General features: G+C 43.4%; 1 protein-coding gene across 1 annotated transcript in view; it reads right to left on the reverse strand.

The window, feature by feature from the left end:
• Window positions 1-642: 642 nt before the first annotated feature.
• Window positions 643-27,734, reverse strand: part of apobb.2 (apolipoprotein Bb, tandem duplicate 2) — a 29,367-nt gene continuing 2,275 nt past the window's right edge. The window contains exons 5-24 of the mRNA XM_079830503.1: window positions 25,964-26,111; window positions 25,285-25,437; window positions 18,548-18,672; window positions 18,058-18,149; window positions 17,526-17,976; window positions 17,129-17,240; window positions 16,330-16,476; window positions 15,515-15,726; window positions 15,241-15,436; window positions 14,978-15,157; window positions 14,716-14,895; window positions 14,431-14,598; window positions 14,125-14,330; window positions 13,327-13,506; window positions 13,142-13,251; window positions 11,195-11,395; window positions 10,923-11,086; window positions 5,794-5,852; window positions 5,347-5,714; window positions 643-5,271 (exon numbers count right to left, since the gene is read on the reverse strand). Coding sequence (XP_079686629.1) covers window positions 1,061-5,271; window positions 5,347-5,714; window positions 5,794-5,852; window positions 10,923-11,086; window positions 11,195-11,395; window positions 13,142-13,251; window positions 13,327-13,506; window positions 14,125-14,330; window positions 14,431-14,598; window positions 14,716-14,895; window positions 14,978-15,157; window positions 15,241-15,436; window positions 15,515-15,726; window positions 16,330-16,476; window positions 17,129-17,240; window positions 17,526-17,976; window positions 18,058-18,149; window positions 18,548-18,672; window positions 25,285-25,437; window positions 25,964-26,111 — 7,663 coding nt within the window. The 3' untranslated portion in view covers window positions 643-1,060. The remainder of the gene's footprint in view (window positions 5,272-5,346; window positions 5,715-5,793; window positions 5,853-10,922; window positions 11,087-11,194; window positions 11,396-13,141; window positions 13,252-13,326; window positions 13,507-14,124; window positions 14,331-14,430; window positions 14,599-14,715; window positions 14,896-14,977; window positions 15,158-15,240; window positions 15,437-15,514; window positions 15,727-16,329; window positions 16,477-17,128; window positions 17,241-17,525; window positions 17,977-18,057; window positions 18,150-18,547; window positions 18,673-25,284; window positions 25,438-25,963; window positions 26,112-27,734) is intronic.

Raw genomic sequence — 27,734 nt, forward strand, 5'->3', positions numbered from 1 at the left:
GACGTACAAACTGACGTTCCTCGGCTCGTCGTCATCCTTGGGAATTTTACATTTATTTTTTTCGTTGTATGTATATTTTTTTCCCCCATTTCATGAACTATATATAAATAATATGGTACTGTTTTATAAAAACGTAAAAGCAAAATGCATCTCCTTTATCTTATCTTGTTTTCTACGCAAGCCGTGTGAATATGTTGCCCTCTGCTGGTTTGCAGTGAAATCAGGATCTACTGGTGATTTTTATATGACGTTTTTATACGAATTCACGTAATTTAATTGAGCGATATGTCACAGAGATTGTATCGGAACAATACAGTCATCGGCAGTTTTTATTAGAATTATATAAGGACAGTATTTTAGTTCAATCAGACCGATTTTTGTATCGCGCCATAAATATTTAAATAAATGACCGTTGCAAAAAACCGTTGGACACACAGGGTGCTCCGTTTCCATGGCCGTTCAGGTGAGGAGAATAACATGTTCATGAATAAGATAAAGAGAACTGGTTTAATAATTGTTATTATAGCACCAGGAAAATATGGTTGTTTTTTTTTGGTTTACACTCAGGATATTTGTGTCATGTGCTTTAAATGCAGGTGTTAGTACATTTTCATGTAAAAATCACTAAAGAAAGTTAGTTTATCTTGGAATATAATTGACCAAAAGTCATTTTATCCTCTTTTTATTTGGCGAAGGTAGCCTACAATTATGAACATCAATCAAACAAACACTGAACATCACAAAAATGTACAATTTAATGTAAAATTGTTAATGTAGAACTATAAGAAGAGCAGAGTCTATATGTATAGTGAAACAATCCATTTATTGTACTTGGTGTTTAAATGGGACAAGCAATATTTCAGGGATTCAATCACTAACTTTATCCTCAGCGGAAGGATGAAATACATGTTTACATCATTGTGCTTGAGAACGACATATGAAGTTATTCTGTATCTGTTCATGTCAGTGATTATGAGGCCTGAGGCAAGCAAGTATACGGTGAATAAAGCCCAATGATTAGTTGTTTAGTAGCTCTGGTGTTATTAAACAAAAATGAATGTTAGTTTTGGTCAATGAAAATGAAACTTATTTCACCCTGATACTCCAGAAGCGTAGATGGAGAAGTGAGATTAGAAGAGCACCCAAGCACAAACTTTGGGGCAGGTAAATATGAACTAAAATGCTCTTCATATATTTCTGTACTTGAATTGTACCAACGAGAGAAAGTCGTTGTTTTGTATCCATTCAATGAAGGAGGATATCTTACATCAAAATCATGATAACTTGGCTGAGCCAAGAGCATGTCTACAGCAGCCATGAGGGTGCTCAGGGGAACAAGTTCTACTTTACCAAGAGCAGTGTGGTTTATTGCAATTTCTCTATCTCTGTCATAGATAAATGTATAGTTTGAATCAATTTCTAGCAAAGAATACATACGGTCAAGATCTCCCTCCAAAGTCAGCTGCTCATTGATGTCAAACCCCAACATGTAGTATTCATAACCAAAGTACCCATTTCCAGTATTCTTCAGAATGGATTTCAGACCATCAGCGTTCACATGGATGTTAACTTCATTATCCACATGTCCCTTAACTTTGGTGTTATCAGAGAATGTAGAATCTGTGGTTACTTGGGTTGCAGACTCAATGGAGATGAAGGAAAGAGTTGCATCCAGCTTCAAGGTATTCTCAGCATCTCCATGTCCAGCAGCCACTGAATCTGGACGATCAAAGATGTACTTGACCTTTAAGTTTGATGTTGCCTTTGGATGGGCCTTGGTGTCCGCAGAAAGTTGATGAGTGGCATCAACAGTGAAGCTGGTCAGATTAATCTTAGCAACTGTATCCACAGACAATACAGCCTCATAGTTCTCTTCCAGAGTCAAGGTACTCCCATAATTACAGTCAATGTGGGCATTCTCCAAAGACAAAGAAGAGGCCAGTTTCAGTCCACTTTTTGTGGTCAGGTTAGTGGTTCCATCAAGCTTGGCCTTCAATACCTGAAACACTGAGGCTGTTGTGGCACTAACAAGCATCAAGTAGTCCTTTGGATAAATACCTGCATTAGCATTGAGGTTAAGAATAGAGGACTTGAAAGACACCTCAGAGACCAGGTTACCGAATGAAGGAACAACGAGACCCAAATCAATAATAGGAGCAAACCAGCTCTTCTGGTAGACAAGTTTGGCACTTAGATCAATGGGCTGATCACTTGTGGTCAAGTCCAGTGGTCCATTATTATAATTCCTGTTTAGCTCTCCGATTGCTGGAATCCTGAAAATGGCTGGCACAAACATTTCTGCAACATTTAAGTACCCAAAGTTGGCCACACTATTCACAACAGCGTAAATACCCATCTCAGCTTTGTTATTGCTGGCTGTGAAGTTATGGCTGTAGTTGTAATGGTTTAAGTGGGCGACTGCCACACTGCTGATTTCTTGTATGTCAGAGTTGAAGGTAACAGCGTAGTCTTTCTGGAGATCAACACTGTCTAAAAAAGACTCAAAGAGGTTGATCTTGGCAAAGCCCCTGTTCTGAAAGTCAATGGCAACCTCACTAGGACAAGTCAGGATGTTGGCAGTATTAGAGAAGACACCGCTAATGGCTCCGACAACCGATGTGACATGGGATGCCTTGATTTCCACCTTCATATTGCCCAAGCAAGCCTTTCCAGAAGCAACCAGCAAACTGTTCTTGATAAATGGAGACTCTGTTTCAACCCGAGCATTGAATTCAAGGTGGCTTAGAGCAATAGCATCAGCGTTCACTTTCATCTTCATCTGTAAAGCATCGCTGTCAGTGTGGCCAGTAAAAGACAACTTGGCGGCGCCAAGGCCCATGTTAAAATGCAGGTCACTCTTATGGGTGCCTTCGTCAGAGAAGTCTTGAGATGCAAATTTGCCAGTTCCTTCATTTTTAACTGTCAATGTGAATGCAGCATCATCCTGGCAAGCTACAGCCTTCTGAATCAGGCTGATTTCACCAGACAGAGAGTGCGAGGGGATGTTCACCTGGTTCTTGTATGAGGTGTCAAGAAAGAAAGTACTGTTGGAAGCAGATCCATTCAGAGTCAGCAATGCCTGTTGGTCTACAGTCAATTCCATGTGTTTTAACTTGAATGTTTCAGACACTGTTACAGGACTCGTCTCAGGGATCGATATCTGTGCTGTGGATTCTAGATTGTAATTCAGAGTCTTAAGGTCTGCAGAGGTTCCTTCAGTGTTAAAGAAAGCTGTGAACAAAGGGTATCTCTCTGAGGCATTCTTGAGCTCTGCAGAGGTTCTGAAGTTGTAGACAGGGCTGCTGATTCTGACTTCACCATACAGTTTTCCAAAAGACGGCACTAGTAGAGATGTTGAATTAGCAGGAATCTGACTGTCGAGCTTAGCACTGGCAGGATGGAAGACCACATTCAGCTTTGAGTAACCTTGGGTGTTGATTGAGCTAAGAATATTTTTTACATCCTCAATGATGGAAACTTTCAAAACCTTGATGTGCTTTGGTAGCATTTCAACAACTTTCCCAATCTGCAAACCCTTCAGAGTCAATTCCGTCAACTTATCCAATGCCTCACCCATATCAAACACTAGTTTCTCAAATGCACCAGTCAGACCTTTCAGCTTTAATGCATACTCTTGGTACAGAGCTTTCAAGGCGTGTTTCAGCTGCACAGCTCTTCTCTCAAAGTTAAAATTAGACACAAAGTCACTAACAAGCTGAGTTAAGTTCTGAATTTTAGAAGCAATCCCTTCTCGGTTGATGTAATTCCTCAGGGTCTCACCCATGCTTACAAGTGTTATTCTGATGTTGCCAGGGACTAGAGAAAAACCTTCAATGAAAGGCAAGCTTATTGATTGTGTATCAGTGTTTTTATCATACTTTAGGAAGCCGGAGACTGCAAAGTCCTGATAAGCAGTATTGGCAGTGTTGAACAGATTGGTGTGCACTTTTCCAGACCCTTCCAGCCCAAGCCGCACTGGAGTATTGTAAGCTCTGATTTCCTGTTCAATGGCATAGTTGTTCACTTTAGCCTTAACTGTCCCTTTAGTCGTTTGTTCAGATGGGATCAGCAGAGTGTGAGACTTGCTTTCAAATTCTGATTTAATGGAGCGACCATAGTTTACAGGTAGATTAAGGAGGGTTGAGATTGTGCATTGATGAGAGTGAGCAATGTATTGTTCTTTTAGAAGAACTTTAGCCATAAATTCATAACCTGTGTGTCCATACACGTATATGTCATTATAACCATTAACAGTGGCATCAAAATTGAATCTGAATGGAATAGTTGTGCCATCCGTGTTGGTGTCAAAATCTAATTTTCCGTATTTGAAACGTATATGATTTCTGATTTTGCCAGAAAGTCCAGTGATCTCCAGTTCAGTGTTGTGGTTAGTGCGACTTCCCATGATATTTCCAATGGTTTTGTACTGAGCAGTGGCGGTTTCATTTTTGTAGGTGATCTTGAAGGTGTGCCTAAGCTCCTCCAGACTCAAGAGGCTTTGTAGTGAGGTTGTGCCACTGGTTGTCAGGCCATCTTTATTGAGGTTCAGAATGGCTGTGTGGACAGCTTTGTGTGAAATGAGTATAACAGAGGCATCACTGTGAATAGCTAGACCATTGATGTCCAGTGCTCCTGTGACCAGGGAATGGATACGTTCTTCAGAGCCATGAGTGGAGGTCTCAATCTTAACGCTGACTGCTTCAACACCAACTCTGGTCTCAGCCACGTTTTGGATCTTCAGGCTAAGAACCTGTGCTTTCGTATGAGAATTTAGATCAAGCTGGGATTCCTTGAAAGTGATTTTAGCAATATTTAGCAATGTTAGAAGGTTGTCGAATGCTGTGTTGTTGGAAGTAATTATCAGCTCTCCATTGGCAAAGGCCACAGCAAAGGAGTTCTGAGCCTGAAGAAGTGTTGAATCTACTTTCAGTGAGGAATTCATCTTTGCCTCTGGTCTGAATGGGAGGACTGCGACTGACTGCAAAAGGTTTCCTGAGCCGTGGAATAAACCAGCCTTGAAGGATCCTTCCAGGTTTCCATCTCCAGAGATCTCCTCGGCATCAACTCCAAACTGTCCAGTGTGCTCCAATGAAATTTGCACTCCGACATGACTAGTTACTTCAAGCTTGGTTTTGGATTTCACACTGAGTTTTTCAGCAAATTCCACTTCCTCCTGAACGCTGATGGTGGCATTGATAATCTTGTGGCGAAGCACAGTCTTTACGTTGGCCTTGAGGGAATTGCCAGGTGTGCCCTCAACTAGTGCAGATCCTGTTCAATATATAACAAATAAATCAATAAGCCATCCACATCAAGTGCATATGGTACTTCAATTATAGTTTTTACCTTCAACCTTAACGGAGAGGAGGTCAACAGGACTGAAGCCAGTGACTTCAAACACAGCAGAATAACTTTCAGCAGGATTTCTGGCGGCAGACACAGCTGCTTCTATGTTGTAGAAGTTGCTGTTTAGTTTTCCGGACAACTCTACCAATCCGAGAGTCGGCACAGACAGCGACACACTCCCAGGAATGGAGAACTCTGGAAGATCAATGCTTGTAGATTCAAATTCCAGACCAAGATGAGGTACAATCAGGTTTGGCGTGGAGAGGGTTGTAGGAAAGTTCAGATCTCTAGTGGATTTTCCACCCAAGGGCAAGGGAAGAGTGATGGTATAGTAATGCTGGCCAAACTGATATTTAGCTGCAGCCTCTCTGTTTAAAAAACCATGTGTTAATTTTAACCGGTGTGAAATTAATTGAAATACTGGTAAACATGATGACATTAACTCACACATTCAGGAACAGTCTTTCAGGAAGAGTGATCACAGGCACGGCACGTACTCCCAAATTCTGCACAGAGAGTATGCACATTAATTCATTTTTAAAGGGATAGCTCACTGTAACAGAGCGAACATTTAAAAGACTTAACATACATCAACAAAACAAAACTTAAAATCCAGGCCTGGTCCTCTCTCGTCCTTCACCGGTGTCGCTCGTCCTCATGAGAGGACTCGAGACCGGTGTGCCTCGCAGGTGATGCTCATTCTCAATCACGCACACCGATCTCGCTCGCTCCTCCCATGTCTCTCGCTCGTCCACCTCGCCACTCTCACCATAAAATGAAAACTAAGCCATCATTTACTCACCCTGGTGTTGTTCTAATGTAGTACGGCATTCACAACTTCTGTGTTTTTCTGGGCAAGTCGGAGTGAACTGCGGCACTAATAGAGTCTCATGAGCGTGCAGGTCGAGCTTAGAAGAGAAGTATTTTTGTCCCACTGAAGGGCTTTGAAACGCACAGCATTATGCAATGTATTGACGTAATCTCTACGAGTAGCCCCTCCCCTTTAAAAAAATAGCCAACAGCATTTAATAATTATTAATTTGTTACATTTATATAGTGCTTTTCTAGGCACTCAAAGTGCTTTACATATAGAAGCGGGGAATCTCCTCATCCACCACCAATGTGCAGCATCCACCTGGATGATGTGATGGCAGCCATTTTGCGCCAGAACGTCCACCACACACCAGCTGATTGGTGGAGAGGAGACAGAGTGATGAAGCCAATCAGTATATATATATGGGGATGATTAGGAGGCCATGATGGACAGGGGCCAATGGGCAAATTTGGCCAGGATGCCGGGGTTACACCCTGGGATTTTTAATGACCACAGAGAGTCAGGACCTCGGTTTAACGTCTCATCTGAAGTACGGTGCTTGTTACAGTATAGTGTTCCCATCACTATACTGGGGTGTTGGGACCCACACAGACCACAGGGTGAGCGCCCCCTACTGGCCTCACTAACACCTCTCCCAGCAGCAACCTAGTTTTCCCAGTTGGTCTCCCGTCCAGGTACTGACCAGGCTCAGCCCTGCTTAGCTTCAGTGGGAAACCAGTCTTGGGCTACAGGGTGATATGTCTGCTGGCATTTCATTCCCTATCCCCTATATAGAGCACTGTCTGATCATTCCCTATCCCCCATATAGTGCACTGTCTGATCGTTCCCTATCCCCTATATAGAGCACTCTCTGATCGTTCCCCATCCCCTATATAGAGCACTGTCTGATCATTCCCTATCCCCTATATAGTGCACTGTCTGATCATTCCCTATCCCCTATATAGTGCACTGTCTGATCATTCCCTATCCCCTATATAGTGCACTGTCTGATCATTCCCTATCCCCTATATAGTGCACTGTCTGATCATTCCCTATCCCCTATATAGTGCACTCTCTGATCGTTCCCTATCCCTATATAGTGCATTGTCTGATCATTCCCTATCCCCTATATAGTGCACTGTCTGATCATTCCCTATCCCCTATATAGTGCACTGTCTGATCATTCCCTATCCCCTATATAGTGCACTCTCTGATCGTTCCCTATCCCTATATAGTGCATTGTCTGATCATTCCCCATCCCCTATATAGTGCACTGTCTGATCATTCCCTATCCCCTATATAGTGCACTGTCTGATCATTCCCTATCCCCTATATAGTGCACTGTCTGATCATTCCCTATCCCCTATATAGTGCACTGTCTGATCATTCCCTATCCCCTATATAGTGCACTGTCTGATCATTCCCTATCCCCTATATAGTGCACTCTCTGATCGTTCCCTATCCCTATATAGTGCATTGTCTGATCATTCCCTATCCCCTATATAGTGCACTGTCTGATCATTCCCTATCCCCTATATAGTGCACTGTCTGATCATTCCCTATCCCCTATATAGTGCACTCTCTGATCGTTCCCTATCCCTATATAGTGCATTGTCTGATCATTCCCTATCCCCTATATAGTGCACTGTCTGATCATTCCCTATCCCCTATATAGTGCACTGTCTGATCATTCCCTATCCCCTATATAGTGCACTCTCTGATCGTTCCCTATCCCCTATATAGTGCACTGTCTGATCATTCCCTATCCCCTATATAGTGCACTGTCTGATCATTCCCTATCCCCTATATAGTGCACTCTCTGATCGTTCCCTATCCCCTATATAGTGCACTGTCTGATCATTCCCTATCCCCTATATAGTGCACTGTCTGATCGTTCCCCTTCCCCTATATAGAGCACTGTCTGATCATTCCCTATCCCCTATATAGTGCACTGTCTGATCGTTCCCCTTCCCCTATATAGAGCACTCTCTGATCGTTCCCCATCCCCTATATAGAGCACTGTCTGATCGTTCCCCTTCCCCTATATAGAGCACTGTCTGATCATTCCCTATCCCCTATATAGTGCACTGTCTGATCGTTCCCCTTCCCCTATATAGAGCACTGTCTGATCGTTCCCCTTCCCCTATATAGAGCACTCTCTGATCGTTCCCCATCCCCTATATAGTGCACTGTCTGATCGTTCCCCTTCCCCTATATAGAGCACTGTCTGATCATTCCCCATCCCCTATATAGAGCACTGTCTGATCGTTCCCCTTCCCCTATATAGAGCACTCTCTGATCGTTCCCCATCCCCTATATAGAGCACTGTCTGATCGTTCCCTATCCCCTATATAGAGCACTGTCTGATCGTTCCCCTTCCCCTATATAGAGCACTGTCTGATCATTCCCCATCCCCTATATAGAGCACTGTCTGATCGTTCCCTATCCCCTATATAGAGCACTGTCTGATCATTCCCCATCCCCTATATAGAGCACTGTCTGATCGTTCCCTATCCCCTATATAGAGCACTGTCTGATCATTCCCCATCCCCTATATAGAGCACTGTCTGATCATTCCCCATCCCCTATATAGAGCACTGTCTGATCATTCCCCATCCCCTATATAGAGCACTGTCTGATCATTCCCCATCCCCTATATAGAGCACTGTCTGATCATTCCCCATCCCCTATATAGAGCACTGTCTGATCGTTCCCCTTCCCCTATATAGAGCACTCTCTGATCGTTCCCCATCCCCTATATAGAGCACTGTCTGATCGTTCCCTATCCCCTATATAGAGCACTGTCTGATCGTTCCCCTTCCCCTATATAGAGCACTGTCTGATCATTCCCCATCCCCTATATAGAGCACTGTCTGATCGTTCCCCTTCCCCTATATAGAGCACTGTCTGATCATTCCCCATCCCCTATATAGAGCACTGTCTGATCGTTCCCTATCCCCTATATAGTGCACTGTCTGATCATTCCCTATCCCCTATATAGTGCACTGTCTGATCATTCCCTATCCCCTATATAGTGCACTCTCTGATCGTTCCCTATCCCTATATAGTGCATTGTCTGATCATTCCCTATCCCCTATATAGTGCACTGTCTGATCATTCCCTATCCCCTATATAGTGCACTGTCTGATCATTCCCTATCCCCTATATAGTGCACTCTCTGATCGTTCCCTATCCCCTATATAGTGCACTGTCTGATCATTCCCTATCCCCTATATAGTGCACTGTCTGATCATTCCCTATCCCCTATATAGTGCACTCTCTGATCGTTCCCTATCCCCTATATAGTGCACTGTCTGATCATTCCCTATCCCCTATATAGTGCACTGTCTGATCGTTCCCCTTCCCCTATATAGAGCACTGTCTGATCATTCCCTATCCCCTATATAGTGCACTGTCTGATCGTTCCCCTTCCCCTATATAGAGCACTCTCTGATCGTTCCCCATCCCCTATATAGAGCACTGTCTGATCGTTCCCCTTCCCCTATATAGAGCACTGTCTGATCATTCCCTATCCCCTATATAGTGCACTGTCTGATCGTTCCCCTTCCCCTATATAGAGCACTGTCTGATCGTTCCCCTTCCCCTATATAGAGCACTCTCTGATCGTTCCCCATCCCCTATATAGTGCACTGTCTGATCGTTCCCCTTCCCCTATATAGAGCACTGTCTGATCATTCCCCATCCCCTATATAGAGCACTGTCTGATCGTTCCCCTTCCCCTATATAGAGCACTCTCTGATCGTTCCCCATCCCCTATATAGAGCACTGTCTGATCGTTCCCTATCCCCTATATAGAGCACTGTCTGATCGTTCCCCTTCCCCTATATAGAGCACTCTCTGATCGTTCCCCATCCCCTATATAGAGCACTGTCTGATCGTTCCCTATCCCCTATATAGAGCACTGTCTGATCGTTCCCCTTCCCCTATATAGAGCACTCTCTGATCGTTCCCCATCCCCTATATAGAGCACTGTCTGATCGTTCCCTATCCCCTATATAGAGCACTGTCTGATCGTTCCCCTTCCCCTATATAGAGCACTGTCTGATCGTTCCCTATCCCCTATATAGAGCACTGTCTGATCGTTCCCCTTCCCCTATATAGAGCACTCTCTGATCGTTCCCCATCCCCTATATAGAGCACTGTCTGATCGTTCCCTATCCCCTATATAGAGCACTGTCTGATCGTTCCCCTTCCCCTATATAGAGCACTCTCTGATCGTTCCCCATCCCCTATATAGAGCACTGTCTGATCGTTCCCTATCCCCTATATAGAGCACTGTCTGATCGTTCCCCTTCCCCTATATAGAGCACTGTCTGATCGTTCCCCTTCCCCTATATAGTGCACTGTCTGATCGTTCCCTATCCCCTATATAGAGCACTGTCTGATCGTTCCCTATCCCCTATATAGTGCACTGTCTGATCGTTCCCTATCCCCTATATAGTGCACTGTCTGATCGTTCCCCATCCCCTGTATAGAGCACTCTCTGATCATTCCCCATCAGTTTGATAAAGCTTAAAGCTTGATGCTGGTCGCTATACACTGATATTATATGGACGAGCGCTTTTTGCATATTTTGTGGTCCGAATAAAGAAAGAATGGCAATACTGCATTATTAGAACAACACCAGGGTGAGTAAATTACTTAATTTTCATTTCAGTGTGAACTTTCCCTTTAAGTTTAATACACATTTATTTCTTTAGGTATTTTAAAAAGCTGATGAAAAAGATATGGAAGTCCTTACCGCGACAGTCTTTGCCAGAACATCACGAACCTTCACCTCGTTCAGGCCAATCTGGCGATCAAGAAGGCTATTGACAAATGTTTCAATAGCATTGATGTTGGGAATGATTCTATGAATCTCAGATCTGACATCAGACTTAAATTCAGCCTCAATCTTCTCATTCTCTGAGAATAGATATTTTGAGAGAGATAATTCACTAGAATTGTACTGTCATGATCATATATTTGCTTATAACCACGATCGGACAATTAAGCAATGTATTGGACATGTACCGTATTTCAGGGTGAGTGTTTGAACAGAAGTCGTCTCCGGGAGTTTTAGATTACTCTCAATTTCCAAAGTCAACGACTCAGCGTGCTTCAGTTTTGCAGAAACTTTAGAATCAAGCTGAAGAGAATCCATAAGCAACTCTGCAGAGACGCTGTACTGCTGTCTGTTTAATATCAAGACATTTCTGGCCTCATAGGATGTTCCTGTTAGTGAACAAAAGACAAATTACAGTTATTTTAAATGTGGATGTTTGGTCTTTTTCCCAGTTACCCACATAGGAGGGGACATTCTCGCGACCTTGCGCAACGTTCCCTAAAAGTTCTCTAAAGGTGACGAAAATCCTGAACCTTTATAGAACAATAGAGACGTTCCTAAAATTTGGTTATGGAAGTGCTGCAGTTCAAAGTTTCTTATATGACTTTAGAGGGATGTTCCATTTTGGCTATTCTATGGTCACACAGCAACATTACAAAGAGGACATTTGGGACATTACCAGAACCAGAGATTCCCATATGGTTCCCTGTTAGTCAGATGGGGACGTTTAATGCAACATATCTTGTTCAGTGTTCAGTCTCTACTCTACATTCCCATAACGTTTGCAGGACCTTTAGGGGACCAACCTAGAATGAATTTTTTTGGTCCTATTTAGGTCCTTTAGGTCACGTTTTCAGAACATGTTTGTGTGAAAATCCTGCGTTTTACTGACCCTCATTTGCAAACCACCCAGTGTACATTGATTCACACAAACATGTTCTGAAAACATTCAGTTAGCGTGATGGAAGGACCTAAATAGGACCAAAAATAACATCCTAGGTTGGTCCCCTAAAGGTCCTGCAAACGCTATGGCAATGTAATGCAGAGACCTAGAGGGAACGTCCTATAGTAATGGTCCCCTAAACCTTCCCAGAATGTCCTAAATGTTCCCTGAAGGTCCGTCAAATAACGTCCCCCCAACTCTTAAAAGAACTCCATATCATGACCGTCTTGGAACGTTCTGGGAACATTTCTAGGCAATGTCCATGACACCAGTGGGGACGTTCTGAGAACGTTTTAGGAACATCAAATTTCCAATTAAAATATGGTCCTCTAAACGTTCCGATAACGTCCTGAATGTTCCATGAAGGTCCGCCAAATAACGTCCCCCAACCCTCTAAAGAACTCCACATCATGACCATTTCGGAACGTTCTGGGAACGAGACCAGGCGATGTCCTTGATACCAGCGGAGACATTCTGAGAACGTTTTAGGAACATCAAATTTCCAAATAAAATATGGTCCTCTAAACATTCCCGGAATGTTCTGAATGTTCCCTGAAGGTCCGCCAAATAACGTCCCCGGACCCTTAAAAGAACTCCACATCATGACTGTCTCAGAACTTTTTTTGGGAATGTTACCAGGCGATGTCCTTGACACCAGCGGAGACGTTCTGCGAATGTTTTAGGAACATCAAATTTCCAAATAAAATATGGTCTTCCCAGAACGTCCTGAATGTTCCCTGAAGGTCCGCCAAATAACGTCCCCCAACCCTCTAAAGAACTCCACATCATGACCATCTCTGAACGTTCTGGGAATGTTACCTGGCGATGTCCTTGACACCAGCGGACACATTCTGAGAACGTTTTAGGAACATAAATATCCAAATAAAATATGGTCCCCTAAACATTCCCAGAACGTCCTGAATGTTCCCTGAAGGTCCGCCAAATAACGTCAAATAACGAAACGCCAAATAACGAAATGTAAATGTAATGTCCATGAAGGTCCGCCAAATAACGTTCCCCAACCCTTAAACTAACTCCACATTGTGACCATCTTGGAACGTTCTGGGAACGATACCATGTGACGCCCTTGACACCAGCGGAGACGCTCTGAGAATGTTCTGGGAATGTAACATTTCTAGCGGGGTATGTAGTAGCAAATAATTCAGCATTACTCTGTTAAGTTGTCTCTAACCTTCAGCCTTCACGCTAAACGTGAGTTTGTCTGTCTCATCCTCATAGGCGTAGCTGATGGTGGCAATGTACTCTGTGACCTCTTCAGATGGATGGAGCTCAACAGCAAATCTAAACACAAATGTGGATGAAATGTTTGAGAGAAAGGAATATCTATATATCAGTATGTAGATGATTTTCACTTACTTGCTGTCACCAGTGAGAGGAAAGTAAGGGGCAGCGTCGTTTGAGCTTGCGTCGGGATACTTCAGGGCTGTACAGAACTTCAGTCCAGGGAAAAGAGCAGTGCATTTATTCATATTAATATACTCGCCCTTGGCCGGAATGGGCTTAGTCTTGGCACCAACAACAGACACCAGAGAATTGCTATAGATGGGGAACAATAACATCATGTAATGTGTGTAAAATAATTTGACTTGTTTTTAGGGCTATTAATCGTATTTTAATTGTGATCATTTCTGCTTGTCTTAATGATTTAATTGGCGAGACATTGGAACGCTAGTTATTTATCCTAAAAATATTTATTTCCATTATATTGCATTGGTTACAAGCCTCCACAAGCGGCCATGTTTGTGAATGCCAGATGTTAAGAGTTTAAATCAATCTCAGCTTTTCTCTTTAAATGGATACACTTTCTGCCAAGTTTTTTCCTTAATTTTCCCAACCTGGCAACCATGCTCTCTTTGGGGTGGGAAAAAAGGGTGATGTTCTAAAAACTATGGAAGCTTGTTTCTACTATTGAATAAAAAACGTAATTGCAACTTTTCATCTCAAAATTCAGTTTCCGCCATGGAACTAAAAAAAAAAAATTGGTAATTGCTAATCTCACAATTTTGACTTATTTCTCCCAATTCTGGCTTTTTTCTCAGAATTCTAAGTTTACATGCGGTAATTTTCACTGGCTATACCTTTTCATTGAACTATACCTTTAAGGGCTTTTAAATCCTTTTATTCACTGATATAATACAGTTCCAGATGTCTTACGTGATGCTGATGAGCTCAGTTGGCCCACGAGGAGCTGGAATGGAGAGCGAGAGCTGGCTGTTGGTCACAGAGAGCTTCGCTCTAATGCCGCTCTCATGATAGATGTTCGTGTGCATCTCCAGACCACAATGAACATAATCGGGGAAATGAGTCCCAAACTCAGTCACAAACTCAATGCCAGCAGACAGTGTCAACGCAAATTCCCTCTGTGGTGTAGTCAGATAAATTCATGAGTATAATAGTAGAAATGCAAGATCATTTGTTGTTGACAATAACATATGCACGACTGAAGTGTGTTGGACTCACGCTGGCTGGATTAAAGCTCAATCCTCCTTTGACTCCAGGAGTGAAGGTACCAGACAGAGCAACTCTCAGGGGAAAGCCAGCGCCGGTGGGCAGATGAAACTCATTATCCATGAAGATATAGTGAAGGAAAAGCTCGTTTTCGACACTCGAGAGCAGTCTTTTGAGGAACTGTTTCAAATATATAATACTGATTAGTAATGCACCGAATTTTTAGTGACCGAAAAATGTTGTGTCTGATGATTTAATGCATGTGACAACAGCTTTGATTGGTAAAGCCTTACTCACATCGGTGGGGATCATCTTAAGGAGACTGTGAATCATCTTGCCATCTTTTGTGTCCAGATACCCAAGTTCAGCACCCAGAAGCTTGAGGTACACCATCGCTTCAGGAGCATCCTGGGCCTTCAAGTCCTCGATAAGCTTGTTGACATTGTGACTGATTTCATTGATTATGTTTTGAGAAGCCTGCAGCACACAGAAGAGATTGAGATTGGAATCCAGCTGTGAAGAAATACCAACTATTTGCAACTTTCACTACATGTAATACCTGTCTCTTCTTCCTTTCGTTTCTCATGATCGGCAGCATGTTGTCCAAGACCTCATTGAGTTGGGCAGGCATCTTGTCGGTAGCATATAAAGTGGTCTTCATGATCGTATCTGGGAAGAATCCATCTTCTCCAAAGAGAGCCTCCACAATGGGCTCAAAGCCCTTTCCCTCCATGCCAATCTGAAAGCAAAGACATTAGGACTGCTGGATTATGGCAAACAGAATTTGGCAAGTAAATGTTGGACTTTTATTGAAGTTTGTACCTCAATCAAGTCCATATCAAACCCAAAAGCATTCAAGGTCATCTCCAGCATGACCTCCCTTGGAAGTTCATTAGGAGATTCAAAGATCATGTTTCCCTCTAAAGATCCAAGTCTGTAGTACCGAGAGAGTTCGATGGGATCCATGAGCATTTCAATTTCATTGCCTTGAAAGGCCTCTCGAATCTTCTGTCTCAAACTAAGGAGGAAACAAAAACAAGATGACCTTTTCTTCTGAAAATTAGATTAGGTTCTTCCCATTCTATTTTTTACTCACTCCAGGGTCTCTGGTGCTGTAGAGCTCAAGATGTTGCTGATGTGAGAGAGGATGAAGCTCTTGACCTGAGGATTTTCCTCAACAAGGAGCGCTGCCACCAGTTGAGCGAGTTCAGCAGGAGTGGGGTTCTTCATCAAGATGAGATACGCAGCTACACGCTTCTGTACGGACGCGCCTCTGTCCAGAACCGCATGCATGAGCACCTCTCGGCCCTGTGAGAGCCAGAGCTTTAGACCAGGGCTGATATATAGGCCATAAATCGATAACGCGTTATGGCTTTAGTGCGATTGTTAAATCACACAAGCTTTGATTTAATGAAGTACATACATGCACTGCCAGATTCATTTACACACTTTAGTTCATGATACAGTGTTTCAGAGTCTCATTAGCTATGTTTTTACCCACCTTTTTTGGGGATATTGTATTAAAAAACGCTGGATGGAAACGGCAAGATGCGATGGAAGCTTGTTTCCACCACTGAATAAAAAAGGTAATTGCGACTTTTTATCTCACCCTTCGGACTTTTTTTTCTCTCATTACGAGTTTATATCTCACAATTCTGACTTAATAACATATAACAATTTGTGAGTTTATATCTTGAAATTCGGATAAAAATTAGTCGCAATTAGCTTTTATATTTTTTATTTTGTGGCTAGGGCTAGGGTGTGGTTCGACCATCTAGCTCCACCAATTACATCCAGCAAGGAGTAACTAGACGTCAAGCTCCACCGATTAGCTCGCAGTGAGCAGCCTCTCCCTATTTTAGACTGACTTTAAACTCACTAAGAGTTTAATGTGTTTATTGAACAGCTCACCTCTTCAGGTACAGGAATCTGTCTGTAGACCTGGACAGCGGCCTGTTGGACTGCAGCAGATGCAGACGGCTGATTGATGCATTGAATAACAGAAGACTGCAAAGCAGGGCGCGCAGCTCCCAGTGCCGCCACCATATTGCCAATGACCTGTAATAGACTTTAAGGGTAATCTAAGGAGACCAATCTCATGATGTTTGGCCAAACCGTTTAGCAGGCTTTAGCAAAACCTCAAATTTGTGTTTCTCTTGACCAGTAGGTGGTGCTGTGCCACAAATGTGCAAGTACCCTCAAGTCATGATTATGATGACATGTACCAATTTTTGTACCAATATGCCAAAGCGTTGCAGAGTTATTGCCTAACGTCAATTTTGGTGTCAAATTTGCAGTACGGTACGAGTACGGTTTGTTCTATCAAAAATCATTTATTAATTTTTCCTTAAAATGCATGCATATATTACTGTGAAGTGCAACAGATAACGTATGGTGATTGGCAGTGGTTGAAAAAGATTAAAAAAATGACTTTTTGATTGATCCCTTCTTGTGGATTCAGATGGCCATTAAATTACCAACACAACCTTGGTGTTCGTCAAAAAACAGGAAATTTATCCGGGAATTTTAATGTAGATAATGGGAGAAAAACAGACATTCTGGATTCAGATGGCAAATAAAATCACAGACTAACCCCTTAATAGTAAAATATACCTTACGTCCCCATGAGATACAATTACCATCCGATCAGGGCTTTAGTTGTGAGTCTGAAGTTGAATATATTTGCATATAGGAGTTTGTGCAAACGTACCTTCAAAGAAAGAAAGACATGTTCCTGGTCACCTGTGCAATCACCGATCTGTTCAAGGGCATAATCAGCCACTGCCTGGATCTCACTGGTGACTCCATCTGTCTCAAAGAGCCTTGGGTCACAGAGAGAATAAAGATGTTTTGATGAATGGAACATGGACGACAGTCAGTGAGACAAAACTGTGATTTGTCTGAAAATGTCTTTTCACATGGGCATTCATGCATTTGGCAGATGCTTTTATCCATTGCATTCGAGGTACACATCAACACTTTGGATTAATAACATTGTGCATGCATTCCCTGGGAATTGAACCCAAGATATTGGCCAATCATCCACTCAAATATATGTTAGTTGACAATTTATTTTCACCTTTATCTAAAGATTTACTACAGCTCACCTTCTCACAGCATTACTGAGAGCGTAGTAGATGGGTTTGCTTGGCTTCAACTTTGCCATCGCCAGCATTTCCTTCACAAGGACGCGGGAGGACCGGGGTATCATTCCCATGGCATATACAGCAGCGTCAATCTCAGCCGAGAGCGCGTCAAAGGTCCTGAATATCTGCATGATAGCACTGCTGCATTCTGGTGTGCCGCACTGTAGCAAAGCCTGGTACGTCAAAGACTGAGAGATTTGCAATGCCTCGGGAACGACCGCCGTCAAGGTTTTAGCTTCCATCTTGCGGATCACGGCTACGAGCTTGTGGGTCAAGTGGGCTCTCTTATGTCCATCGTCGGTCTTGGAAAGGTCAGCAATTTCTCTCAGAACAACAAGAGCGGCTTCTTTATCCTGGATGGGGCTCATGTCAACACTGCTCTCTGGATGAAGGGGTTTCATGTTGGCAACATCTGGAGGAATAACCGTGTTTTTGTCATTCAGTTTGACATGCAAGCAAATTATGAACATTCATACCAAAGAGATGTTCTTACTGTGACTGTGGTCAAAGTTTTGGCCATTGTACTTAGCGACTCCCAGAAGGGTCAAGGCTTGTTTGCCGATATTGACCACTCCATATTCTCCCCTGGTTGACCAAAGTCATAGAGACAAACATCAGTGCATGAGCATCCAAGATACATAATGAACATGCATTTAGCAGATGGTTTTATCCAAAGCATTTAAAGTCACAATAAAAAACTAAATGGGCTTTTTTCACATTTTTTATGGAATATTTATAGTATTTATTATATTTGCTTAATATGTCGAAAACCAAAACAGCTAAATATTTCTTGTCTCATGACATTCAGTTATGAATCACGTAAATGATTCAATCATATATTTTAAATTCAAAACACCTAAATTTGAGTAGTTTGCACCACTGGATATTACTGTTATTAACATTTCTATTTTATGACATTGGCATTGCTAGAGACATGAGCTACCGTCACATGAGCTACAGGAAGTTATGTTTATTTCACTTACTTGTGTGAAAAGAGCACAAGAACATGTTTTTCGGTGCAAGTTCCAGAGGTCATGTGGTGCTGCTCATTATTAAACCTGTAGTTGCAGGTCTGGTTGCTTCTGATCAGCTGAGAAAGAGGATATTTCTTGGGAAGAGAGAATGACAAACATTGGACATCTCAATCTACTCGTCTCCATTGGGTTTTAAAGGGGTCATGACATAGAGTTTTGTTTATTATTTTAATATGTTCCTTAAGGTTCACTCTATAACTAATATATATGCAGAAAAATGATTGTTTTCTCTCATTCTGATTCTGAAATGATCTTTAAGGCTGGTCAGCAGCGTCTAAAATGAGTAATGCGAGTAAATGTCTCGTTGGCGAATATATGAAAACGGTGTCAATCGCTAGTTGGCCGGTGACATTTTTGTGGTGTATTTCAATAACGAGGCAATGGACGCGTTTTTACTGCTTTATCAGTGAAAACTGTCCAACACACGAAACCCAACATGAGGTCATTACAGACTCAACTCTTTATATGTGACATGCACAGAAGATACCTGAGCTAACTACGGAAAGTCTTCAGGGTCAACCTTAATGCACATATTAATAGTATTAAATACACCACATTACCTCCCCTTTAAAATTAAAGGTAATCTCCACATAGTGCATAAACATAACACCAACCTTAACTACACCTCTTACACAGAATAGTAATTTCACTCCTAATTAAATGAAACATGTTTAACCTTGCAATAAACTCAACCCTCTTTAATAACTGGACAAGTCCAGTATTATACTATATTTAATCTCTGTAACGTGGTATGGCAGGTGCTGCGGAGATTGGCACAGCAAAGTCACTCCTGCTCAGCTGATTGAGTTGCTCCTTGAGGCTCTGGGTCTGAAACGCCCTGAGGGTATCGAGGTCGCAACTGGTCTCCGTGATGCCTGTACACTTGGTCAGTTAACCTTCCCTGCACCCGGTACGACACCGGACCTGTCTGTTGTGTAACTACTCCTGGGATCCATTTGGGTTTTTCCCCTGCGGTATTGCGTAGATACACAGGATCATCCACATCAAACTGTCTCTCGGCAGCCCGACTGTCATGTTCCCCTTTCAGCTGATACTGCCTTCTCCTCACCCTCATGGCGATGTTTGGCTTTAGGAAGTCCAGCCGCGAACGCACATGTCTCTTCGGGTGCAAATCTGCGGGTGACTCTCCAGTCGCACTATTGGGAGTTATGCGATATCGAATGCGAGACTTTGTCCTCAACACTCAAATCCTCTCCATCCAGCTTCTTCATGCCTGCCTTGAATGTGGCAACATTACTCTCAGCGAGGCCATTGGTAGCTGGATGCCTCGGTGCCCCAGTTGTGTGAAGGATACCGTTCCTTTTCATGAACAGCTGAAACTCATCTGACATGAAGGTCGTGGCGTTGTCTGTGACAATTTGCTCCGGTAATCCATATGATGCAAAAAGTCTCCAAAGCCTTGAAATGGTTGACGAGGACGTTATTTTCGCCATCTTGAAAACCTCCAGCCATTCAGAGTATGCGTCTACAACGATCATAAACATGTGACCCATGAACGGACCTGCAAAGTCAATGTGGAGCCTTTTCCAAACCTCTCACGGAAACTCCCAGGGGTGCAGAGGAACTAGAGGAACTAGGCGTGGCATACGCTGCTCCAACTGACACCTGTCACACTGCTTACAGGTCTTTACAACGTCCATGTCTACATGTGGCCACCAGACATATTGCGTTGCAATGGTCTTCATCTTAACAATCCCAGGGTGTCCGCTGTGAATCTCATTAAGCACTGCTGTTCTCAGCTTTGTAGGCACCACTACTCTTGTCCCCCGTAGAACACCCCCATCCCCCATTTTTTTGTAAAACACTTTCAGTTCTTCTGATACTTCTTTTGGCCACCCTTCCATGATATATCTGTGCAGCCTAGATAGTTCTGCATCCCTGCGTATGGCCTGGGGAATCTGTTTTGTACTCAGCGGTACATCTTCCAGATGTTCACAGATTAGTGCATGTAGGTATGCTGTCACTGTCTCTGTTCCTGCGTCCGTAGTTTCCGGCAGTGGACACGAAACAGACCATCTGCGTTGCCGTGATCTTCTGACTGGCGGTAGATTATGTGATAATCATAAGCAGACAGTATAATAGCCCACCTCTGTATACGTGCTGCTGCCATTGTTGGAAGTCCTTTATGTTCTCCAAACACCGTGAGCAGGGGTTTATGATCGGTGATCAAGTCAAACTTCCGCCCCCACAGATACTGGTGGAATTTCTTTACTCCATACACCAGACTCAACGCCTCTTTTTCAAGTTGTGAATAATTCTTCTCCTCCCTTAAGGCCAGTGCCGATGAAAAAGGGTCTACGGAGCGGTTAAAAGGCTGTCCATGCCAGATCTATTTGACGGCTGCAGTCGAATAAGTTACAGATGGGCACTCTACCACATGTGGTCACGTTTCCTACGAAACACACATCATATGTGATGAAGTTTCCTAAAATCCTGTTTCCGGGAATTAATTAGCTCCAAAACAGCAAAAGAAATGTGTACTGCAAAAAGACATACTTGATGACCATATGTGTTGAAGTTTCCTAAAATGTTTCCAGGAATTCATCGGCTCCAAAACAGTCCAAAACAGCATCCCACATGTGATCTATTTGACGGGACCTCTGCATGCTGTCTGTGTGCATGTAATTTTAATACTAATTATGCATAATTAATGGCTGTAATGTACATCACTGCGTTGTTTTCTGTCCCCTGTGTGGTGTACAGTAGGTTTTACCACATACAACCACTTTAATTATGAAATATGACCCATTGATGGACTGACAACAGACAGCCTGCAGGAACCCTGTTGAATAAGTTACAGCTGGGCACTTAAAATACTGGATCTCATCCTCCATAGGCTCCGAAATTCAAATGGTTATAGCTCCGTGGCCAAGCCGTCCAGAGGCACCAAACTCGGGTCGATGGAGGGTCTTGGTGGGGCCTCTCCATCGCGCCCTGGCACGAGCTTCTAGCGCCCCCTCGGGCCGAGATATAGGGCCCAGCAGGAAAGGGTGCAAGGGTGACTCTGGGGTCCAAGAGGGCCCCTAGGGACCCCTCACCACCCCGAAGGACAAGCCGCTGTGTCCCTTCCTTTCCGAGATGTGGACGGTTTTGTCCAAAAGTCACTTATGTATACCCAGGTGTATCTCGGGGCTCCATCCGAGTTGGAGCTCCATGCTCCGGGCATGGAGTGGTGCCTGAGGGCCGCTTCCAACCCCACCGTCCCCAGCTCCTGGGACCTCCCGGTTCCGAGATACGGCCACTTCCGGTCCAGCTTTCAGCGGCCGTTTCTCAGAAACCAAGCTGAGTTGGAGCTCCAAATACCGGGTGCTGGGGGGTACCCTTGGGCCCCCCGTAACCCTGGAGTATGGAGCCCCAACTCAGCTGGGATTCGGAGATTCACCCGGTTGAAATTTGATACTTTGACCAGCTGGAGCTTGGGACTCCCGCGGACTTCCGAAGAGTGGCTGGTCTCGTTCGATCAGGCACAGATGCACTGGCGCACAGCTGGCCCCGGGACCTACGCAAGTATGCGTTTCCCCCAGTGAGCCTTCTCGGGGAGGACGAGGAGCAGGTCTTGTTAGTTGCGTCCTACTGGCCCAACCGGACCTGGTTCCCCGAACTCACACTCCTCGCGACAGCCCCTTCCTGGCCGATCCCCCTAAGGAAGGACCTGCTTTCTCAGGGGCGGGGCACTCTATTGCACCCGCATCCAGACCTCTGGAATCTCCATGTCTGGTCCTTGGATTGGACGCGGAGGTTCTAGGTGGCCTGCCACAAGCAGTGGTAGACACAATCACTCTGCGAGGCGCCTATACGCGCTGAAGTGGAACCTGTTCAGCGAGTGGTACTCTTCCCTCCGGGAAGACCCCCGAAGGTGTGCTTTCCTTTCTGCAGGATGGGTTGGAGCGAAGGCTGTCTCCCTCTACCCTCAAAGTGTACGTCGCAGCAGTAGCCTTAAATATACCAAAAATCCTTAGGTAAGCACGACTTAATCGTCAGGTTCCTCCGAGGTGAGAGGAAACTGAATCCTCCTTGTTCAACCTCGTTACCCTCTTGGGACTTAGCTCTGGTGCTCAGAGCACTGCAGGGTCCTCCATTTGAGCCTTTGCAGTCTGTTGAGCTAAAAATTCTGTCCATGAAGACAGTACTCCTGACGGCATTGGCCTCAATCAAGAGGGTAGGGGACCTGCATGCACCTTCGGTCGACGAATCGTGCCTAGAATTCGGGCCGGCCAACTCTCACGTTGTCCTGAGACCCCGGCCGGGATACGTGCCCAAGGTTCCCACCACTCCCTTCCGGGACCAGGTGGCGAACCTGCAAGCGCTGCCTTCGGAGGAGGCAGACCCAGCCCTAGCTTTGTTATGTCCCGTCCGCGCTCTCCGCGCTTACATTGACCGGACTCAAAGCTTTAGAACCTCACAGCAGCTCCTTGTCTGTTACGGAGGCCAGCAGAAGGGAAAGGCTGTCTCCAAGCAGAGGTTAGCCCACTGGATAGTGGATGCTATCGTCTTGGCTTACCTTGCCCGTTCGGGTTGTGAGCGCACTCCACAAGGAGTGTAGCTTCCTCCTGGGTGCTGGCTCAAGGCGCCTTGCTGACAGATATATGTAGAGCTGATTTTATAGCCTCCATATAGAGCCGGTATCTTCCCGCATCCTCGCCCCCAGTCGCCAGTAGCGTTAAATACCTGTTCTAGTGTCGGCTTGCAACACCACTGCCGCCCTCTGGGCCGGATACGTGAATCTATTTTGCTCCAGTTGAGTTCCCCGGAAACGGCTAACCATGTGAGTTCCTCCGCCACCCCTTCAGTGTCAGACGTGGCGGCCGTCTGATGCCAGGTCTCCACCCGTATGCTTGTGGAACGTGTGTGTAGGCTGGGTTCCATATGTTGAGGTCCCCTAACGGCTACCCCATATGTGTATTTTCCACGGTACCAGCTACCCTACTTGGCTAGCCCCGTGTCTTTCCCTTGACAGAGCTCGCTCTTTCGTCTCTGGGCGTGTTCTTCCCCACTGGGACCAGGTTGGATCCACCCCAGAGACTGCCATAGGTAGCACTACCCTGATAGGTTAGTCCTTATGTGTATTCCGCCACCAATCCTTCCACTGAAGGACGTGGCTCTGCAGCGTGCCATCTCCTCGAGATGAAAAGCAGTTCAGTTGAAAAGCAATGATGCGGTATTCCACTTCCATATTTATACCCGCGCTGCGGGGCGGTGCGTGGAATGCGTGAACCGCATGCCAATGTCCATTGGCTCGTTTTGAATCACTCGAAGTAGATTGGTCTCTGAAAACAGATCCCAATTCGTCGGTCAGTTCCGACGTACATCTCCGTTCCCTCCTTCAGGGAACGAGGGTTACATATGTAACCGAGACGTTTTCTCTCACTCTTGCTAGTCTTGCTAGTGTCACACTGCATTTCTGAGCATTTTCCCGGTTTCGTTTTTACCTTCTTTGTCGTATTCTGGATTACCCTGTTTTCTGCCCTGTTGCATATCTGCCCATGTGTTTGACCTTTTGCCTGTTATATGGATTACGATTCTGGAGTGTCCCAATAAAGCTGCTTTTGGATCTTCACCCAAGTCTCTGAGCAGTCCGTAACAGCATGTGTATCAGTATATTGGATCCGTGCATTACGTCTTAAAGTGATGCTTTTTTCTGCTGCCAAAGCAAAATCCACTATGATGAGATTGAAACCGACACCATCATTACTGTTCGTATAACTGTGTATCACAACAGACTGAACCAGCCCATCTGACCAATCAGAGCATTGGATGAATGTAAAACTATTGAAGGAGACTCCAAAATAAAATTATCAACCTTTAAAGGATCAGTTCACCCCAAAATAAAAAATTCCTGATAATTTATTCGCCCCAATCTCATCAAAGATGTTCATGTCTTTCTTTCTTCAGTCGAAAAGAAATTACGTTTTCGGAAGAAAACATTCCAGGATGTTTCATCATATAATAGTTTTTAGTTGCAACCAAAATGCTGAAGGTACAAATCAATGCAGTTTTAAAGGGCTTTGAAGTGCTTCAAATGGTACTGCACGATCCCAGCTGAGGAATAGGGTCTTATCTAGCAAAACGATCGGTCATTTTCAAAAAGAAATTAAAATGAATATACTTTTTAACCTAAATTGTTCATCTTGCGCAGCTCTGCAAGGTGCTAAGGATGACGTAATCATGTAGGAAAGGTCACGCCAGACGTAGGCAGAAGTACCGCCCCCATGTTTACAAAGCGCTCGTATGAAGACTAATACAAACGCCCTTTAGCAAAAAAAAAGGTAAAACAACGATATTGGACGATTTTGAAGTTGAAAATTGAGTGTTATTGGTAAAGGACGTATATTAATTTATTTTTTATTTTTTAAATGACCGATCGTTTTGCTAGATAAGACCCTATTCCTCAGCTGGAATCGCGCAGTATCATTTGAAGCACTTTAAAGCCATTTGAAACTGCATTGATTTGGACCTTCAGCATTTTGGTTGCATTTGAAAACCATTAAACATCCTGGAATGTTTTCTTCCGAAAACGTAATTTCTTTTCGACTCAAGAAAGAAAGACATGAACATCTTGGATGTGATGGGGGTGAGTAAATTATCAGGAAATTTTCATTTTGGGGTGAACTAATCCTTTAAAATAACATAATAGCAGCACTTTAGTTGTAGGTCTCAGAGCTCACCATGCCGGTGATGATGGCGAGAGGACTGGTGTGGTCTTCGACTGGCCTGAACTTGTCACAACTGGACAGGTCTCTTTTAAGGGTGACTTCGGTGGCGACGTCCTCTCTGGTGTTCACCACATAGTCAGTCTTACACAGACCGTAGATGGTGGGCTGGAATGGAAAACGTCTGAATGTTAGAAGTGGATTTGATATGAGAATCTTTTCAATCACGGATATATAATATATTTATATGCATTTGAAAAGAGTGTTTGACTTTTTGGGCGGGAATTCATTTGCATATTTATATATATATAAAATGTATGCAGATTTAAAAAAAAAAAAATTTAACCCAAAACATTTTTTTACACTTTAAATTTTCTTTGAAGTTGTAAATAAAATATTATTGGAGTACATTTTACAAGAAAATACAGTTTTGGTTTTTCTCCTTCAAAATTTCACACTTCAATCAATGTTTTATTTTGTAATTATCGGTGAGATTTACTAGCAATTTCTGAGTGAAATTTGTTTCAAAGTAAATCCTACACTACTGTTTTTCTAGAGTTAAAAATAAAAAAAGCTCAAAAATGTATGACATTCCAAGTCTTTCAATAAGAAATAATATAATAAAACTATTGTAAAATAAAAATCAAGTAATACAATTATTCATTTTGATTTATCGTGCGGCCCTACAACGGACCATGTCTTTGTTCCTGTCCTCCTCAAGCACCGGGACAGCGAGAGCAGAGATGATTCCCCTCTTGATGTTGAGGATGTTTATCCGCTCGTCCTCCTCAGGGAAAAGCTTGATGTCATCGTCTCCCTCAACGGTGAACTTCAGAGGACGTCTGAACAAAGAGAGACGAGTCTACTGAAAATGGGCATCACTAGGCCCTTTTTAGGGGGGCTTCAGCCCCTAAACTTCTGTCCAGCCCCGCTAAAAAAAATGTACCTTTCAAATATATGAAACTAGCGGGAGGCTTCGGCTTCGTCTCGTCTTTTAATCTGCATTAATCAGCGTGTTCTTCAATCCGCAGCGGCATCGAGCTGAGCGCACGTCAGAAGCAGAGGTGTGTGTGTTGATCTGAGCTCTCATTGGTCTGTCACCGCGCGTCAATGTCAAAATATTTGAGAAAAACAATAAAATCAGAGTAGAGTGTTCACAGAAGCTGCTGAGGCTGAGCGCGAATTTTAGTAGCGCGACTCGACGTCAAGTGCGACTTATGTAGCTAAACTAAACGTTTCATATTTGAGCTGCTTCTGTAAGTCAGAAATGTTAAACAAATGACAAAAATATTCGTCAAATTAATAAACTTTTGTCTAATTTCGCCATTTTGATTTGAAATAGGCCTATGTGATGTTATTTATAATATAAATAACAAACAAGAAATATTAACAAAGTAATATTAGTAATAAATATTGCATATTGTAAATAAATAATTCCATCTCTGCGTCCCAATTCGCATATTATCCGTACTAAATAGTATTCGAAAAAAAAAAAGATTTAGTATGTCCCAAATCTTAGTATGTTACGCGAGTCTGACGGTTAAGTGGAGAGGATTAGATAAAGGGGTTTGAGTGAGCAATTATCAGTATTTAACCTGACGAAAAGATATTTATTCAATGTTAGCCACATTATATTTCTCCTTCAGCAGCATTGAGAACTTTTGCAATGATACGTTTGGCCGTTAACTTTGCAAACACATGAGAGGAGTCTCTGCATTAAAGACCCACGAAAGGCAGATCAACAAGCGACTACAGTTCTCTCCGATACGGTAGGAAATTAAATTGAATGTGGAGGATTTGAACTGTGACGATGATTGACAGGGCAGTTTAAACGGTGACGGGACGCGCGTAACAGAGTCCGTTAAAGATAATGAAGTAGTATGTCCCAAAGCTTGCATACTTTTCTGCTACACACTCAAAAGTATGTACTTTTTCTTCACAAAAAGAGTACATACTTTTAGGACGTAGTATAAGTAGGCGAATTGGGACGCAGCCCATGTGTAGCTCTCAGTAAATAAAAAAGCTCAGATTTTTTCAGCCTGTATTGGGCATAAGATTAGTAATGAATGTGTGCATATTGTGAATTAATTTAATACATTTAGTTACCTAGATTTCCTGTTAGCCTTCAGTAAATTAACATGTCTATCAAAATGATTCATAAAAAATATAAATATCAGTTAAACATATTTTTACTTTCTTCACTGAAAAAACATTTGTCAAAATACAAAATGGCCGATAAATAGAAAAATTGGATATCATTCGATTCAGCATGCCGCCCCGAAACTAACAAGACCACTTGGTTTTTTGTATCTCCGGGCCAGTAGGGGGCACTGTGTCAAAACGCAGCATGTAGCCTCAGGTCATTCTTGTGATGATCTGTATTAAGTTTGGTCAGAATATGATAAAGCATTGCGGAGATAAAGCCTTATGACTATTTTCGCAAGCGCTACGTACAATTTGTTCGC

The sequence above is a fragment of the Gobio gobio genome (genome assembly GCF_949357685.1).
Source record: "Gobio gobio genome assembly, chromosome: 12".
NCBI classification, from domain to species: Eukaryota; Metazoa; Chordata; class Actinopteri; order Cypriniformes; family Gobionidae; genus Gobio; species Gobio gobio.